We start from the raw sequence: 18,235 nt of genomic DNA, 5'->3' as shown, positions 1-18,235 counted from the left end.
GGGGCATCAAGAAGCCTATCACAAACATCCAAAAGCCTATCTGTTCACCTTTGACCATGGGCAGAAATTAACTGAATTCAGAATGCACAAATGCCTTAACGGCGTCCCATATGAACTCTTTTAAAAAACCAACCCATTCTTTACATAGAAGTACAGGCTTGATGCAAATGTATATTTTATTTTATTATTATTTTTTGAGACAGAGTCTCGTTCGGTCGCCAAGCTGGAAACAGTGGCATGATCTCAGCTCACTGCAACCTCAGCCTCCTGAGTAGCTGGGACTACAGGCATACGCCACCACGCCCAGCTAATTTTTATATTTTTAGCAGAGATGGGGTTTCACCATGTTGTCCAGAATGGTCTCAATCTCTATATCTCATGATCTGCCTGTCTCAGCCTCCCAAAGTGCTGGGATTACAGACATCAGCCACCGTGCCCAGCCACAAATGCAAATTTTAACATAGACTAAGCGTTCTTAGATTAATAACATTAAGAAATATTACCATTTATTGATCACTCTGCATCAGACTGTGATGAAACCCATTCATGTTATTTCATTACATGACAACTCAGAGGCAAGCACAGCCTTTACAGAATAAACTAAAGGTTACGGGGCTAACTGCCCACAGTCACAGGGCAGAGGGCAAAATAGGCGTTTTCCCTAGGATTTGCAGTAGATTCCTCTGGACTGCTCTTCATTTATCCATATTACTATCCAGTACCAATTAGAACATTGTGATAATTGCTTTATTTATCCATATTACTACACAGTTAAGCTGAGAACATTATGCTAATGGCTTCATTTTGCATATTTCTATCCAGTTCGGTTTAGAATATCATGCCAATGGCTTCACTTATCCATATTACTATCCAGTTCAGCTTAGAACATGATGCTAATGGGTAGTTAGACTCTACCAGATAGGAGGTGCCAGATAAGGGACTGGCAGACTTGATCATCATCTCTGTTACAAAGAGTTGACAATAATGTACATATATTTACCTATGAACTCAATATTATCATCTACATACAAGTACCAAGTGAGTAGCCTTTTATAAGGACTTCATATACATACGGAGGGTTTAATAACAAGCATGCCAACATGTTTGATAAACAGAACTCAATAAAATTTTCATTTCATAAAAAATTACCTAGTTTTTAGCAATAAAGCCTTTTTTTTTTTTTTTTTTTTTGAGATGGAGTCTTGCTCTGCTGCCCAAGCTAGAATGCTGTGGCATGATCTCAGCTCACTGCAACCTCTGCCTCCCAGGTTCAAGTGATTCTCATGCCTCAGCCTCCTAAGTAGCTGGGACCACAGGCACACACCTCCATGCTCGGTTAATTTTTGTTTTTTTTAGTAGAGACAGGATTTTACCATGTTGGCCAGGCTGGTTTCGAACTCCTGACTTCAGGTGATCTGGCTGCCTCAGCCTCCCAAAGTGCTGGGATTACAGGCGTGAGCCACTCCGCCGGGCCCACTTTATAATTTTAAAAGATCTTGCAGTTTTGTTACAGGTCTAAAGAAGAAGAAAAAAAAAATCTAAGAGCCTAAGTTCAAACAATGTATGCATTAAACAATAGTTTAATAAAAATAATTCAAGACAATACTAAGTCCACAAGAATTTTCCTTCTCAAAGGGATCCATATGTTACTAAAATTTAAAAACCAATGCAATTAATTTACTCTTCTTGTGAACTCAATTATTTTCACTTGAGTATTAGGATAACTGAAAATGTGCCCATCACCCACTTTGAATTTGTCTGAATAATCATTGCAATTATCCAGATTTTTTTACATTATAGCAACAAAAAGATAATTTATAATAATGGATGGAATCAGAACATTTGACCACCATTACTTAAGTGGCTAATGTGGCTTGATAAGGAATGAAACAATATCTTTATCAATTATCAACTGTGGAAAAAATCTGTTCTCCAAGTTAAAGGCTGATAAGCCTCAAGGGCTATCAAATATAATAAAGTATTTGCAAGTATCAAGTATCATGTTTATTAATTATAAATGGATGAAAGTCTTTAAATGAAAAAACAGGACATTCAGTATTAAAACTAATTTTACTACATTTTAACATGAGGATGTCCTGTTAAAATCTCATTTCATGGCCGGGCGCAGTGGCTCAAGCCTGTAATCCCAGCACTCTGGGAGGCCGAGACGGGTGGATCACGAGGTCAGGAGATCGAGACCATCCTGGCTAACATGGTGAAACCCCGTCTCTACTAAAAATACAAAAACTAGCGGGCGAGGTGGCGGGCACCTGTAGTCCCAGCTACTCGGGAGGCTGAGGCAGGAGAATGGCGTAAACCTGGGAGGCAGAGCTTGCAGTGAGCTGAGATCTGGCCACTGCACTCCAGCCTGGGCGACAGAGCGAGACTCTAGTCTCAAAAAAAAAAAGTCTCATTTCATGATAATGTGAATTTTTGATTACCTTGTAATCTATTACTAAAAGGGGGAAAAAACTGAGCTGGGCAAGGTAACTCATGCCTGCAATCCCAGCACTTTGGGAGGATGGCGTGAGGCCAGGAGTTTGACACCAGCCTGGACAATACAGCGAGACCACCACTACAAAAAATTTTTTAAAAATTAGCCAAGTGTGGTGGTGTGTGCCTGTGGTTTAGCTGCTCGGGAGGCTGAGGCAGGCAGGAGGACTGCTTGTTTAAAAAACAAAACGAAAAAAAACAAAAAAGCCTCCTTGTAATCTTTGAACAATGTTTTTCTTTCATTACTCAACTACTGTACTGAACAAGCAATGCAAAGTATTCACTACAGATAAGGTCAACAATTTGCTTTTCTATTTACCACAGGTTTCTTTTGACTATTGGTTTCTAGTGCCAACTAAGAATAACAACTCTGCTACTCTGCTTTTGTATAAACTTTTAACTGCCAAAATTTCTAGATAAAGTAGCTGCTCACTACTGATGAGGACAAGATAAAAGAATTCACACACTGAGTCTATATATTTGGCAGCAAATGGATCACTGCACAACACTTACATGGTATTTGGTCAGTTAAACAATGGAGAAAGGATAATCCCTGGAATCTTCATAAGAAAACAAGATCTATCAGCCTTTATCATTTATTTCACAAATTAACCTGAAACAAAAACTTTGAGATGGTCATATAGACTACACAGAAATATGAGATGCCAGCCAGGGGTGGTGGCTCATGCCTGTAATCCCAGCATTTGGAAGGCTAAGGCAGGAAGATCACTTGAGGCCAAGAGTTTCAGACCAGCCTATATAACATAGTGAGACCCTGTCTCTACCAAAAACAAAAAACAAAACAACAACAACAAAAAAACCCAGACATGGTGGCGTGCACCTGTATGTAGTCCCAGCTACTAAGGAAGCTGAGGCGGGAGGCGGGAGGACCACTGGAGCCCAGGGTATCAAGGCTAAAGTAAATCATGACTGCACCAACACACTCCAGCCTGGGTGACAGAGCGAGACCCTGTCTCTTAAAAAAAAAAAAAAAAAAAATTTACTTTTAAACATGAGATGGAGCAGATTCTTGGGAATTTTTTAGATGAAAAGATCCTACTAAGGATATAAACACCATAGCAACTTCCTCGTATCCAATGATTTTTTTCAATCATGTAACTCACTCCTTGAGTTTGCACAACTCCTTTATTGCAACAAAATGGACTTTAACTTGTCACTTATTTCCTATATCATTAAATACCTTCATTAATTTTCTCTTCAGAAAATACTTATTATGTATCTTTATTTTCAACACTCCACAATACTTTTTAAATAAACATTTTCAGTACGAACTATGGTAAGATTTCATCACTCTATAAGGCATATTATTTAAGAGGTATTCCTTCCTATGCAGTAAACTCTGTATCAGGTAAAAATTAACTGCTAATGGTCCTATCAACAATTCATCCATTCCTTTTTATGACACTTTTATCTTGTATAGAAAAAAATACACTTTTCCCAAACCTTGAGTTGAATTTTGTGTGTGAGTGACAATAATTAAAAGCCAGTCAAGTTGTAACTAGAAAATTATTTTGATACTTATCAGAAAAGTAAAAGCAGTGCTTTTCAATCCATCCCAGCAACAAATGATACCATGACATTACACATACAGATGCCTAAAAAGCATACTATAAAAGGAAAATTCCTGAAATGCCTCCAAAATCCTATTATGCATATTAGACTTTATCATCAATACTTATATTCCTCAAAATGTACCTAATACAGTCACATGCTCATTAAAAGAGTTGATACAGTTTTGATGGCAGGCCACAGTTCACTGCTGTCTTTCCGTGATGAATCAGCAGAACCATCCAAAGCCACACACACCAAACGTATTAAGAAAAAAGCATTCATAATTCCCAGCTGTGTCCTCTACATTTTCAAAACAGTATTAATTTCACATGTATTTATCAATATTATATATTTAGTGGGAATTAACATTAAAATCAACATATTGTTCTTAAGTAATCCAGACTAATAAACCATGAGTCAAACAAATCTACTCTGCAAAAACCTCAAATCACTAAGTGTGATAAATTATTTTAATAACATAAAACTATAAATTTTCTCTATTTTTATATCCAAGACTAAATACCATTGACTATCCTTCAAAATGTTTATGTTCCAAAACCCTGTAGTTACACATAAACCCACAACAAAAGACATTACTTTAGAATGCTAGAAAAAATATTTTTTAAAATTATCAATTCTTAAAATTGGTTAAGTAATTAAAACCATTAAATCATAACACTGACCTAACAGGACAAGAAATTTCTTTTGGTAATCTTTATTAATATATGATCACCCTCAAGGGTTTCACTTGCTAGCCTTTTAAACAAATTTCTAAGGCAATTTTACAGTTCATTTAAAAGGTAATACCACACACTCCTACAACCTTAGCCACTTTACAAAACAAAGGAAAAATTTCTTCCAAATGTTACTATAATTAAGAGCTTTTCTATATTAATTCCTCTTACAGTCTCCCAGTGTGTCTTAGATTGCCAAGTACATCTTGATTGTGACATGCAGAATGGATTCTGCTTTAGAAATGGGTTAAATGGCATGCAAATTTCTGCAGAGATCCATAATCTCACAACTAAGAGGGGAGATGAACATGTACTTGGCAGGAGAAGGGGGTGGGGGGTTGGCAACTTCACAATCATAAATTTGGGGGAAGGAAAGAGGACAAGAGACTGAGGTACCCAGAACCTCATCCTGCCAACAGCATTCAAGTAGTTACTAGCTTCCATGTATAATAAGACACATTTTCAAAATGGAAAGGAGGTTATCAGAGAGATGGATTCAGATTATCAGTTACCATTAGACTACAGTGTCAGTTCATTCAATTTAATCTTAACCATTAAAAATTTTTAAAGACTATATTTCAAGGTAATAGTTCATTTCAAATTTAACAAATTACACATGCACTAATTTGTATGTATGTGTATGTTCTCTATGTATCATCTTAAAGCATTTTAAATATTCTTGATAAATAAAATGGAACAGCCATGTTGAAATTAATGTTTACATAAACTCAGTGACTTTAATGTACTATTGGCCAAGAAAAGGTAGCTCAAAGCTTTAACTTTATATGAGCTTGATAAAAGCCTTTCAGGGCATGTTTGAGAAATGTGCCCTACCATAAAAGTAACTATTTTAATATACAGCCAAGGTCAATTATTAATATATTTTTTTTTGAGACGGAGTCTTGCTCTGTCGCCTAGGCTGGAGCAGTGGTGTGATCTCAGCTCACTGCAACCTCCGTCTGGCAGGTTCAAGCAATTCTCCTGCCCAGCCTCCCGAGTAGCTGGGACTGCAAGTGCCCACCACCACACCTGGCTAATTTTTTGTATTTTTAGTAGAGATGGGGTTCCATCATGTTGGCCAGGCTAGTCTCAAGCTCCTGACCTCAAGTGATCTGCCTGTCTCAGCCTCCCAAAGTGCTGGGATTAGAGGCATGAGTCACCGCATGGCCAATACTTTACTTTATAAGCAAAGTTTGAACATCTAATTTAATATTTGATAAGGTTTTGGTTTGCCTATATATATACCGGGGTAAAGTATGAGACAAATTATGAAGCTTGACAAAATAAAAGGAGACTTTACCTGACCACTTATCTATATTCTTCAGTGAATTCATCAAACAGCATTTTCAACAAAGCTTTGTATCCAGTACTTTGAAGTGAAATAGTGACCTAAGGCCTCACGTCACTTTGGTAAAAGCAGAACATAAATGAATTTTCAACTTCAGAGTTCATATTTGTTAGAGTAGAGAACAGTGGAATGAATAAAGTTATCCTTGCTAGTATTAAAAGCCCTAAATGGAAGATAAAAGTCTCCAATTAGTTCATCCTATTTATTAACCAAAAGCTTCACAGAAAAACAACTAAAAAAGATGTTATGATTTTAAAAATGGGATATGTATTTGGATAATTTGCAACCTATAATCCTAAAAGAATTGCCAGAATGCAAAGATCTTTTTCATAATATTATTTCTGGTGAAATCAAACTCAAAATATAATACCTAGGACTCCTCCTTGTCCAAAGAAGAAATTAAACTAGATAATTTCTTTTCTGAAATAGTCTGCACATTATAATTCACAAGAAGTACACAAAATAGGGTAAATAAAAGTGTGTATACAGGAGAAGCTACATAATTCCAATTTTTGCTTCCCTAGCATGGTACTGTACATATACTACATCAACATAATAGAAATGGCACAGTCTCTGAGGACACGTTCCACATTTTATTTACATTTTAAGACTAACTTTAATCTCAAAATCACATATCCATACACCTATTTCCTTTTTGTTGACTTCACTTAAACTTAAATGTATGGTTAAACAAAGACTGTAAACAAATATTTACCATGTCTGTTACATGTAACACACAAGAACAGCTTTTAACAGAAATTCATCAACTCCCCCCAACATTTTTTATTATAAATACAGGTATCAAAACAATCCTGAACATATTTTTGATACTACTAGTAGTCAGCACCCACACCGCTTCAAAAATTAACACATCTGTGACAATATTCGTTGTACCTGCTACTTTTTAAACAATTTCAACTGCAGCTCTCTTTCACTAAGCAAGATGGGTAAAGCATGCCATTTCTGTTTTCTTTCTTGAGATTTTCACTTTTTAGAAACACACATGCTTCCACTGCCATCTGACACTTCTCCACACGCTTTCATCTTGTAAACCTGAATTCTACTTCGAGTACTCCAGGTTTATGGTTTAAATGACAGTGCCTTAACAAGAGAAAAAAAATTGTGCTGCATTTTTCCTCCTGTTACCTGAAAACATAATGGGTGTACATGTATTAAATATATTCTTACAAATGTCCAGGTCATGTTTACCAGCTGGAATTCTTTTACTTAATGTGTGGGTATTTTTCATTGTGATATTTAATCAAGACATTAACATGAGTAGAAGGTTGTTGATTTAAGACAAGTTTGAGATCCACTAAAATTAATTGTTGTATGTTTGTCCTTCTGGTGGCTGTGGAAGCTTCATATTTTCTTTGGACATCATTAGACGTCTTAGCTCTTGAAGTACAACTTTAATGCTATATGAATTTTGCCATTTTGCTAACACTGGTATGCTCCGGGCATCCACCTGAAAGGGGAGGAAAGAGTACAGTTAACTAGCAAGTTTAAAGTACTATGGCACCAATTTCTTAAGTGTATTTTAATAAGAATGACTTTGAAAATTCATAGTTTGCCTCTATTTTCACAAAACATACACTATGAAATTACTAATACCATAATTAGTATATTTTATCATAATTAGTTTAATATTTTGGGAAAATATAAAGATATAAAACATATAGTGAACTTTGGTCATCAGAAATAAATGTTATATTAAATAACTACTTTGTAAATAAATTTACCAATTCCTTCTTAATGGAGTAAGGTCAAAAGGTTCCTCTCCATTTCCAATGCCACTACCCAAAATCTGCGGAATTACCTCACACTGAGATTTAGACGAAAGCTACTAAGCTGATCTCTTCTTTCAGATTTTTCTTTCCAATGCATTCCATGCACTATTCCTAATTATTCTTTTTTTTTTTTTTTTTTGAGAGAGTCTCGCTCTGTCACCCAGGTTGGAGTACAGTGGCATGATCTCAGTTCACTGCCACTTCCGCCTCCCAGGTTCAAGCAATTCTCCTGCCTCAGCCTCCCAAGTAGCTGGGATTACAGGCACCCGCCACCACACCTGGCTAATTTTTCTATTTTTCATAGAGACGGGGTTTCGCCATGTTGCCCAGACTGGTCTCGAACTCCTGAGCTCAAGTGATCCACCTGCCTCAGCCTCCCAAAGTGTTGGGATTACAAGCATGAGCCACCGCACCCGACCCAAATTAATCTTCTGTGAAAGAGCAACAGAATGGGAATGGAGCTCCTTGCAAGCCCATTCTCAGTTAACTGTCAGCATTTGACCTGTCCTGCAGTTCCCTGGAAAACTCCACTCACAGAGCTTTCCTTTATCTGACCTCAGAGCTCACCTATCTTCAATCACCTCCCACCTTGGGCATTTGTCAAAAAAAGTTGAGTCAAACAGGAAGGTGGGCCAGATACGGTGGCTCACGCCTGTAATCCCAACATTTTGGGAGGCCAAGGCAGGTGGATCACAAGGTCAGGAGTTTGAGACCAGGGTGGCCAACATAGATAGTGAAACCCCGCCTCTACTAAAAATACAAAAATTAGCCGGGTGTGGTGGCACATGCCTGTACTCCCAGCTCCTTGGGAGGCTGAGGCAGGAGAATCACTTGAACCTGGGAGGTGGAGGCTTCAGTGAGCCAAGACTGCGCCATTGCACTCCAGCCTGGGCGACAGAGTGAGACTCTGTCTGAAAAAAAAAAAAAACACCAGAAGGTAACCAAAATACTTAAGCAGACAAGCTGGGAAATGAGGTGTCTACAGAGGTGTTGAAAAGCCCCAAAACAGGCCTGGGAATCTAGAAGACCACACACATGTGTAGGGCTATGCACCGGCTTATGAAAGAGCTGAGAAGGCCATAAGCTGTCATCTACAGCCGACCTCAAGCAACATATAAGACTATATATAGGCTGGGTGCAGTGGCTCACGCCTGTAATCCTAGCACTTTGGGAGGCCGAGGCGGGCGGACTGCCTGAGTTCAGGAGTTCAAAAACAGCCTGGGCAACACGGTGAAACCCTGTCTCTACTAAAATACAAAAAATTAGCTAGGGGTGGCGGTGTGCGCCTGTAGTCCTACCTACTCAAGAGGCTGAGGTGGAATAATTGCTTGCACCTGGGAGGCGGACATTGCAGTGAGCTGAGATCGTGCCACTGCACTCCACCCTAGGCGACAGAGCAAGACTCCATCTCCAAAAAAAAAACAAAGATCATATACAAGTAGGACCTATCCCAGAAACAGAAGATAGATTCAGTATTTTAAAAATCAGAGTAATATATCATATTAACAGAACAGAGAACAAAAACCATGATCATCTCAATGGATGCAAAAAAGCATTTGACAAAATCCAACAATCTTTCATGATATAAATACTCAATAAATTAGGAATAGAAGGAAACTACCCTTCAACCTAACAGGAATCTACAAAAAACTTAGAGCTAGCATCATATTTAATAAAAGCCAAATGTTTTCCTCCTAAGATGAGGAATAAGACAAGGACATTCTCATCACTTCTTCTTATATTTTCTTTCTCTTTTTTTGAGACAGGGTCTCACTCGTTGCCCAGGCTAGAGTGCAGTGGCACAATTATGGCTTACTGCAGCCTCGACCTCCCTGGGCTCAGGTGATCCTCCCACCTCAGCCTCCCAAGTTGCTGGGACTACACGCACGCACCACCACAGGCCCAGCTACTTTGGCTCACTGCAACCCACGCCTCCCCAGTTCAAGCGATTCTCCTGCCTCAGCCTCCCAAGTATCTAGGAAGACAGGTGCCCACCACCACACCCGGCTAATTTTTTGTATTTTTAGTAGAGACAGGGTTTCACTATGTTGGCCAGGCTGGTCTCGAACTCCCGACCTCGTGATCCACCCGCCTCGGCCTCCCAAATGCTGGGATTATAGGCATGAGCCACTGTGCTTGGCCAATTTTTGTATTTTTTTTATAGAGACAGGGTTTCGTCATCTTGGCCAGGCTGGTCTTGAACTCCTGGGCTCAAGGGATCTGCACACCTCGGCCTCACAAAATGCTGGGATTACAGGCATGAGCCACCACCACCTGGCCCCGTTCTCATCACTTCAACATTGTACTGGAGAGTTTCTAGCCAGGACAATTAAGAAAGAAAGTGAAATAAAAGGCATCCTGATTAGAAAGAGAAGAAGTAAAACTACCTCTATTTGCAGAAGAAATGAAAGAAATTATCTGGTATATAGACAATTCTAAGGAATCCACTAAAGAAATTATTAGAGCTAATAAACAAGTTCATCAAGGCAACAAGATTCAGGTTCCATATACAAAAATTAGTTTTTATTTACACTTGCAACAATCTGAAATAAAAATAAAATACCTAAATATAAATTTAACAAAAGTGCAAAACTTGTGCACTGAAAACTGTAAAATAGCTCCCTCCCCTTCCTCCTTCCTACCACCCTCATACCTCCCCCTTTCCCTCCCTCCCCAGAAAAAAGAGAAAAAAAGAATTAAATAGAAATAATTTAAAGGTCGGGTGCAGTGGCTCATGCCTGTAATCCCAGCACTTTGGGAAGGCGAGGCAGGCAGATCACCTGAGGTCGGGAGTTTGAGACCAGCCTGGCCAACATGGCAAAACCCCCGTCTCTACTAAAAATACAAAAATTAGCCGGTACATGCCTGTGATCCCAGCTACTTGGGAGGCTGAGGCACAGGAATTGCTGGAGCCCACGAGGCAGAGGTTGCAGTGAGCCAAGATCGTGCCACTGCACTCCAGCCTGGGCAGCAGAGCTAGACTCCACCTCAAAAAATTAAATAAATGAAAATAATTTTTAAAAACTGTAAAAGATAGTTGATAGAAATTAAAGAGCTAAATAAATATACATGGGTCAGAAGACTTATTACTGTGAAGATGACAATATTCATCAAGTTAATTTAGAGATTCAATACAACTCCTATTAAAATTTCAACTGCTTTTTTCTTGCTTGCAGAAATGAAGGCTTATCTTAAAATTCATATGCAAATGCAAGAAACCCAGAGTAGCCAAAACACTATTAAAAAAAAGAAGAACAAAGTTATGATTTCAAAACTTACTACAGGCCAGGCGTGGTGGCTCACTCCTGTAACCCCAGCACTTTGGGAGGGCAAGGCAGGAATATCAGCTTGAGGCTGGGAGTTCAAGACCAGCCTGGCCAACATGGTGAAACCCTGTCTCTACTGAAAACACAAAAAATTAGCCAGGCGTGGTGGCGCATGCTTGTGATCCCAGCTATTTGGGAGGCTGAGGCATGAGAAGTGCTTAAATCCAGGAGGCGGAGGTTCCAGTGAGCCAAGATCGCGCCACCGTAATCCAGCCTGGCTGGCACAGCAAGACTCTGTCTCAAAAACAAACAAAAAAACTACAAAGCTACAGCAGTCCAGAAAGGCAGGCCAGGTGCAGGGGCTCACACCTGTAATCCCGACACTTTGGGAGAGATAGGCGGGTGGATCCCTTGAGCCCAGAAGTTTGAGACCAGCCTGGGCAACATGGCGAAACCCCATCTCTAGTAAAAATACAAAAACTAGCTGGGTGTGGTGGTGCACACCTGTATTCCCAGCTACTCAAGAGGCTGAGGTGGGAGGATCACTTGAGCCCAGGGAGATCAAGGCTGCAGTGAGCCATGATCACCCCATTGCACTTCAGCCCAGATGACAGAGTGAGACCCTGTCTCAAAAAAAAAAAAAAAGGCGGGGCATGGTGGCTCATGCCTGTACTCCCAGCACTTTGGGAGGCTGAGGCAGGCAGATCATCTGAGGTCAGGAGTTCGTGACCAGCCTGGCCAACATAGTGAAACCCTGTCTCTATTGAAAATACGAAAATTCGCTGAGTGTGGCGGCAGGCGCCTGTAATCCCAGCTGCTCGGGAGGCTGAGGCAGGAGAATCACTTGAACCCAGGAGGCAGAGGTTACAATGAGCTGAGATTGCTCCACTGCACTCCAGCCTGGGTGACAAGAGTGAAACTCTGTCTCCAAAAAAAAAAAAAGAAGGGGTGCTCCCATAAGGATATACAGATCAATGGAATACAATTAAGAGTCCAGAAATAAGTCCTTATGTTTATGGTTAATTGATTATTGACAAGGATGCCAAAACAATTCAAGGAGAAAAGAAAAATCTTTTCAACAAATGGTACTGGGACAATTAGATATCCACATGCAAAAGAATAAAACTGAACTCTTAACTCATACCATTCACCAAAAAAATCTCAAAATGGATCACAGACCCAAATTAGGACTTAAAACTATAAAACCATTAGAAGAAAACATAGGAATAAATCTTTGTGATGTTGGATTTCACAATGGTCTCTCAGATATGACACCGAAAGCACATTTGACAAAAGAAAAAGTAGATAAATTATGACCACATCAAAATTTAAAACTTATACTGCTAACAATGCCATCAAGAAAGTAAAAAGAAAAATCAATAGAATGGGAAAAAAATACTTACTAATCATATATCCAATCAGGGATTTTTGTATCGCACATAGAGAACTCTTACAACTAAATAATAAAGGCCAAACCACCTAATTAAAATGTGGGCTAAAGGCCGGGCATGGTGGCTCATGCCTGTAATCCCAGCACTTTGGGAGGCTGAGGCAGGCGGATCTCCTGAGCTCCAGAGTTCGAGACCGCTCTGGGCGACATGGTGAAACCTCATCTCTACTAAATACAAAAAATTAGTAGTCGCGCCTGTAGTCCCAGCTACTCGGAAGGCTGAGGCACAAGAATTGCTTGAGCCCGGAGGCAGAGGTTGCAGTGAGCCAAGACTGCACCACTGCACTCCAGCTTGGGCTACAGAGTAAGACTGTCTCAAAAAAAAAAAAAAAAAAAAGGCAAACGCAGACTGTGATAGGCAGCTTTTAAAACAGCTCCCAAATATCCCCAACTCCTGATATTCATGCCCTATGTAATCTCTCCTCTTGAGTATGGGCTAGATCTATGACTTGTTTCTTTTTATTTTTGAGACATGGTCTCACTGTTACCCAGGCTGGAGTGCAGTGGCACAATCTTTGCTTACTGCAGCCTTGACCTCCTGGGCTCAAGCCATCCTTCCATCTCAGCCTCCTGAGTAGCTGGGACCACAGGCATGTGCCACCACGCCCAGCTAATTTTAGTTTTTTTTTTTAGAGACGGGGTTTCACCATGTTGCCCAGGCTTGTCTCGAGCTCCTGAGCTCAGCAATATGCCTGCCTCGGCTTCCCAAAGTGCTGGGATTACAGGCATGAGCCACTGCACCTTTCTTTTTTTTTAAATGTTTTTGAGACGGAGTCTCACTCTGTCGCCCAGGCTGGAGTGCAGTGGCGAGATCTCAGCTCACTGCAAGCTTCGCCTCCTCAGTTCACGCCATTCTCCTGCCTCAGCCTCCCGAGTAGCTGGGACTACAGGCGCCCACCACCACGCCTGGCTAATTTTTGGTATTTTTAGTATAGATAGGGTTTCACCATGTTAGCCAGGATGGTCTCAATCTCCTGACCTTGTGACCCACCCGCCTCTGACTCCCAGAGTGCTGGGATTACAGGCATGAGCCACTGCGACCAGCCTTAATATTTTTTTTATTCATTGTTTTACATACAAAGAGTTGTACATAATTAATGTATACTACTGGATAAACTTGGAGATAAGTATACATCCATAAAACCATCACCACAATCTATATCATAAACCTATCCCCTACTTCCAAAATTTTCTCCTGCCCTCTTATTATAATTTGTGTGTGTGTGTGTGTGTTTGTGTGACTCTGATTTTTAAAAAGTCTGGCTTCCATCTTGCTCTCTCTTGCTTCCCTTCACTGGCCTCACAGACAGACATCACCTGCCTTGTGGTGAACTACCCTATGGAGAAGCCTATGTGGCAAGGAACTGAGGGTGGTCTCTGGGTAACAGCCTGAGAAAAACTGAGGCCCTCAGTCCAGAAACCCACAAGGAACAAAATCATGCCTACAACCATATGAGTGGGCTTGGAATTGGATCCTTTCTTAGTTAAGCATTCAGATGAGATGGCAGCACAGGCTGACATCTGAATTGCAGCCTATGTGAAATTCCAAACCACAGGACCTACTGAAAACTGCACCCACATTCCTGATGCACAGAAACCGAGAGAATGTTTGCTGTTTTAAACTACTTTTAAAAAATGGGCAAAGAATCTGAATATATATTTCTCCAAAGACATACAAGCACATATAAGGTCCTTAACATCATCAGCGATCAAGAATTGTAAATCAAAACCACAATGAAATACCACCTCACACCCAACAGGATGGCTCGAATCAGACATAGTAACAAAGTCCTTGATAAGTAAGGACTTGCTTCTGCCATTTTGTTATTTATTTTCTGGTTATTCTGTGGTCTTCCTTCCCTCTTTCCTCGTTGTTTTCCTTTTTTTGAAAGTGATTGTTCATGTTGTTATGTTTTAATTTTTTGCTTTTTATTTCTGTGTTTGTGTTGTAGATTTTTTACTTGAGGTTAGCAAGGATGTGGAGAAGCTGGGAACCTGCATACACTAGTGGTAGCAATGTAAGATGGCCCATTCACTTTAGAAAACCTTTCTTGACAGTTCCTCAAAAACTAAAACACAGATACTATATGACCCAACAATTCCACTCCTAAATATATATCTAAAAGAAATGAAAATATTTGCCCACTTGAAAACTTGTACACAAATTTTCATAGCAACAGTATTCATAATAGCCAAAAGTAGAAAAATAGAAATATCTACCAGGTGATAAATGGATATATAAAATGGGATCTCCATACAATGGAATATTATTCAACAATAAAAAGGAATAAAGTACCAATACACACTAAAAACATGAGTAAATCTTGAAAACATTACGTTAAGTCACCGAAGAACACATACTTTATGACTCTATTTATATGAAACATCCAAAATGGGCAAATCTATAAAGACAGAAAGTGGATTAATGGTTGTTTAGGGTTGAGGGAGGTGGGATGGAAAATGACAACTGATGGGCACAGATTTGCTTTGGGAAGAACAAAAATGTTCCAAACCTGGGTCATCGCAGTGATTCCACAATGTTGTGAATACTAAAAATCCTTGAATTTTACACTTTAAATGGGCGAATTGTATGGTATGGTATGTGAATTATATCACCATGGAAGTGTTTGAAAGTAGAAAAGAAAAATAATTTGAGTGATATTTATTTTAGAAACTAACACCGGGTGCAGTGGCTCACACTTTTAATCCCAGAACTTTGGGAGGCTGAGGTGGGTGGATCACCTGAGATCAGGAGTTAGAGATCAGCCTGGCCAACATAGTGAAACCCTGTCTCTACTAAAAATACAAAAAATTAGCTGGGCATGGTGGTGGGTGCCTGTTATCCCAGATACTAGGGAGGTTGAGGCAGGAGAATCGCTTGAACCCAGGAGGCAGAGGTTGCAGTGAGCTGAGATCGCACTATTGCACTCTACCCTGGGCAATAAGAGTGAAACTCCGTCTCAAAAAAAAAAAAAAAGGAAAAGAAAAGAAACTAAAAGAGTAAGAAAAATGTTACAGTGGTAAGGTACATTTAAAATGCTTCCTCTAACACTTTAAAGAGTGGCAACCTCATTAGCTTATTTTAAATAGACTCCATAATTGAACAGTTTATAAAAATAAGTAGAGAGAATACCAGGCTATTTCTAAAGCAGACACAAACATTTCCAGCTGTAAATGGTAGTTAAATAAACATCAGTGATTGCAAATCCTGTGAAATACCAACAGGGTGAAAAAAAAAAAAAAACACTGGAGGAAAAGAAAAACAAAAAAGATGAAGAGAGAAGACAATAAAGAGCATGAGAAAATAAATATCATGTCAGAATAAAATCTGCATCTTATCAGTCTACAACATACAATGACCTCCAAAATGTGAGATCTCACTGCATAAGACAATGAAATTTACACTTCAGAATGCTAACCAACCACAGGGAATAATTTTGCCTCGTCGTATTAAATACACATAAACTAAAATTACTAAAGCGACACCCACCATCAATGCCTGTGAACTACAATTCATGAGATACTTAAATAGCCTCAAAATATATAAAACTATCCTGGCACAATAACCAGTGTGAAATTCTGTACCATTTACTAGTTATAAAAGTAATAATCCAAACTCTTAGATGTAAATGGAAGAGAAAAACAGATGTCCAATATATTCACCCTACCCACAACCCTCCATACACACATCTACACTCCAATAATGATTAAAATCAGTATTTCTTTTTCTGTTTCCCAGTCCCCATTCCAGATTGACAGTAAGAAGGGTTGGTGGGAACACACATTCACAGGGTCCTGTTATACACCACTGGTGGGGCTGACATTGACCCAGCCCTGCGGACAGCAGCTTGGCAATATTCAAGCTGAAGAAAGCCCCACGCCATGGCACACTTGTAGATGTATTCCGAGAATAGCGCTACTCAAGGTATGTCCATGGAAAGGGGCAGGCCACGAACTGAATTCTACTGGTCCTTGACAAGATAAACATTGCAACTGAGAGTAAGAATTTAGAAAGTTTTACAGCCATCTGATGGAGAACATTTTAATTTAAAAATTTTAAACTTGGTTAGACATAGTAGCTCACGCCTGTAATCCCACCCAGCACTTTGGCAGGCCGAGGCAGGCAGATCACCTGATGTCAGGAGTTCGAGACCAGCCTGGCCAACATGGTGAAACCCCATCTCTACTAAAAATACAAAAATTAGCCAGGAGTGGTGGCGGGCACCTGTAATCCCAGCTACTTGTGAGGCTGAGGCAGGAGAATCGCTTGAACCCAGGAGGCAGAGGTTGCAGTGAGCTGAGATTGTGCCACTGCACTCCAGCCCGAGCGACAAGAGCAAAACTCCGTCTCAAAAAAAATAGGAAGGGGAAACAAGAGAAAGCCACACACAGAATTAACTCTATTTATAATGTAGTCTTTGTACCAATAAGAAAAAAATCTGGCCGGGCAGGGTGGCTCACACCTGTAATCTCAGCACTTTGGGAGCCCGAGGCAGGTGGATCATTTGAGGTCAGGAGTTTGAGACCAGCCTAACCAACATGGTGAAACCCCATCTCTATTAAAAACACAAAAAAATTAGCCGGGCGCGGTGGCATATGCCTGTGGTCCCAGCTACTTGGGAGGCTGAGGCAGGAGAATTGCTTGAACCCGGGAGACAGATGTTGCAGTAAGCCAAGATCACATGACTGCACTCCAGCCTGGGAGACAGAGTAAGACTCCATCTCAAAATAAAAAGAAAAAAATCTGTTACAAATAAGACAAATGTTAACATTTAACAAAGCTAGGTGGAGGACACATAGATGCTGGTTCTATCATTCTCTAAAACTTCTTCTATTATATTAGAAACATTTCTTTTAAAATCAAAAAGATAAATTTATAGTAAGTGCAACAAAAGAATAAGAGTGACTATAACAGAGCAACAGAAGGGACATAATTCAAGTTGGAACATCAATAAAGAGTTCTATTAAAAAGTGGAATTTTGGCCGGGCGCGGTGGCTCAAGCCTGTAATCCCAGCACTTTGGGAGGCCGAGACGGACGGATCACGAGGTCAGGAGATCGAGACCCTCCTGGCTAACACGGTGAAACCTCGTCTCTACTAAAAAATACAAAAAACTAGCCGGCCGAGGTGGCGGGCGCCTGTAGCCCCAGCTACTTGGGAGGCTGAGGCAGGAGAATGGCTTAAACCCGGGAGGTGGAGCTTGCAGTGAGCTGAGATCCGGCCACTGCACTCCAGCCTGGGCGACAGAGCAAGACTCTGTCTCAAAAAAAAAAAAAAAAAAAAAAAGTGGAATTTAGGCTGGGTGCGGTGGCTCACGCCTGTAATCCCAGCACTTTCGGAGGCCAGCGCGGGTCAGGAGTCCGAGAACAGCCTAGCCAACATGGCAAACCTCCATCTGTATTAAATTAGCCAGGTGTTGTGGCACACACTTGTAGTCCCAGCTACTTCAGAGGCTAAGGCAGGAGAATCACTTAAACCCAGGAGATGGAGGTTGCAGTGAGCAAGACAGTGCCACTGCACTCCAACCTGAGTGACAGAGCAAGACTCTGTCTCAATAAAAAAGACAGGGGAATTTATAGTGA

General features: G+C 40.2%; 1 protein-coding gene across 2 annotated transcripts in view; it reads right to left on the bottom strand.

The window, feature by feature from the left end:
• Nucleotides 1-4,764: 4,764 nt before the first annotated feature.
• The window catches only part of UBE2V2 (ubiquitin conjugating enzyme E2 V2), a 61,875-nt gene continuing 48,404 nt past the window's right edge, over nucleotides 4,765-18,235 (bottom strand). For both annotated transcript variants that reach the window (XM_033202281.1, XM_033202282.1), the window contains exon 4: nucleotides 4,765-7,615. In XM_033202281.1, the coding sequence (XP_033058172.1) occupies nucleotides 7,469-7,615 (147 nt within the window). In that variant the 3' untranslated portion in view covers nucleotides 4,765-7,468. The remainder of the gene's footprint in view (nucleotides 7,616-18,235) is intronic.

The sequence above is a fragment of the Trachypithecus francoisi genome, unplaced genomic scaffold (genome assembly GCF_009764315.1).
Source record: "Trachypithecus francoisi isolate TF-2019V2 unplaced genomic scaffold, Tfra_2.0 Lachesis_group7, whole genome shotgun sequence".
NCBI classification, from domain to species: domain Eukaryota; kingdom Metazoa; phylum Chordata; class Mammalia; order Primates; family Cercopithecidae; genus Trachypithecus; species Trachypithecus francoisi.
The sequence above is the reverse complement of the archived record's forward strand: the minus strand, read 5'-3'. Positions and strand labels throughout refer to the sequence as shown.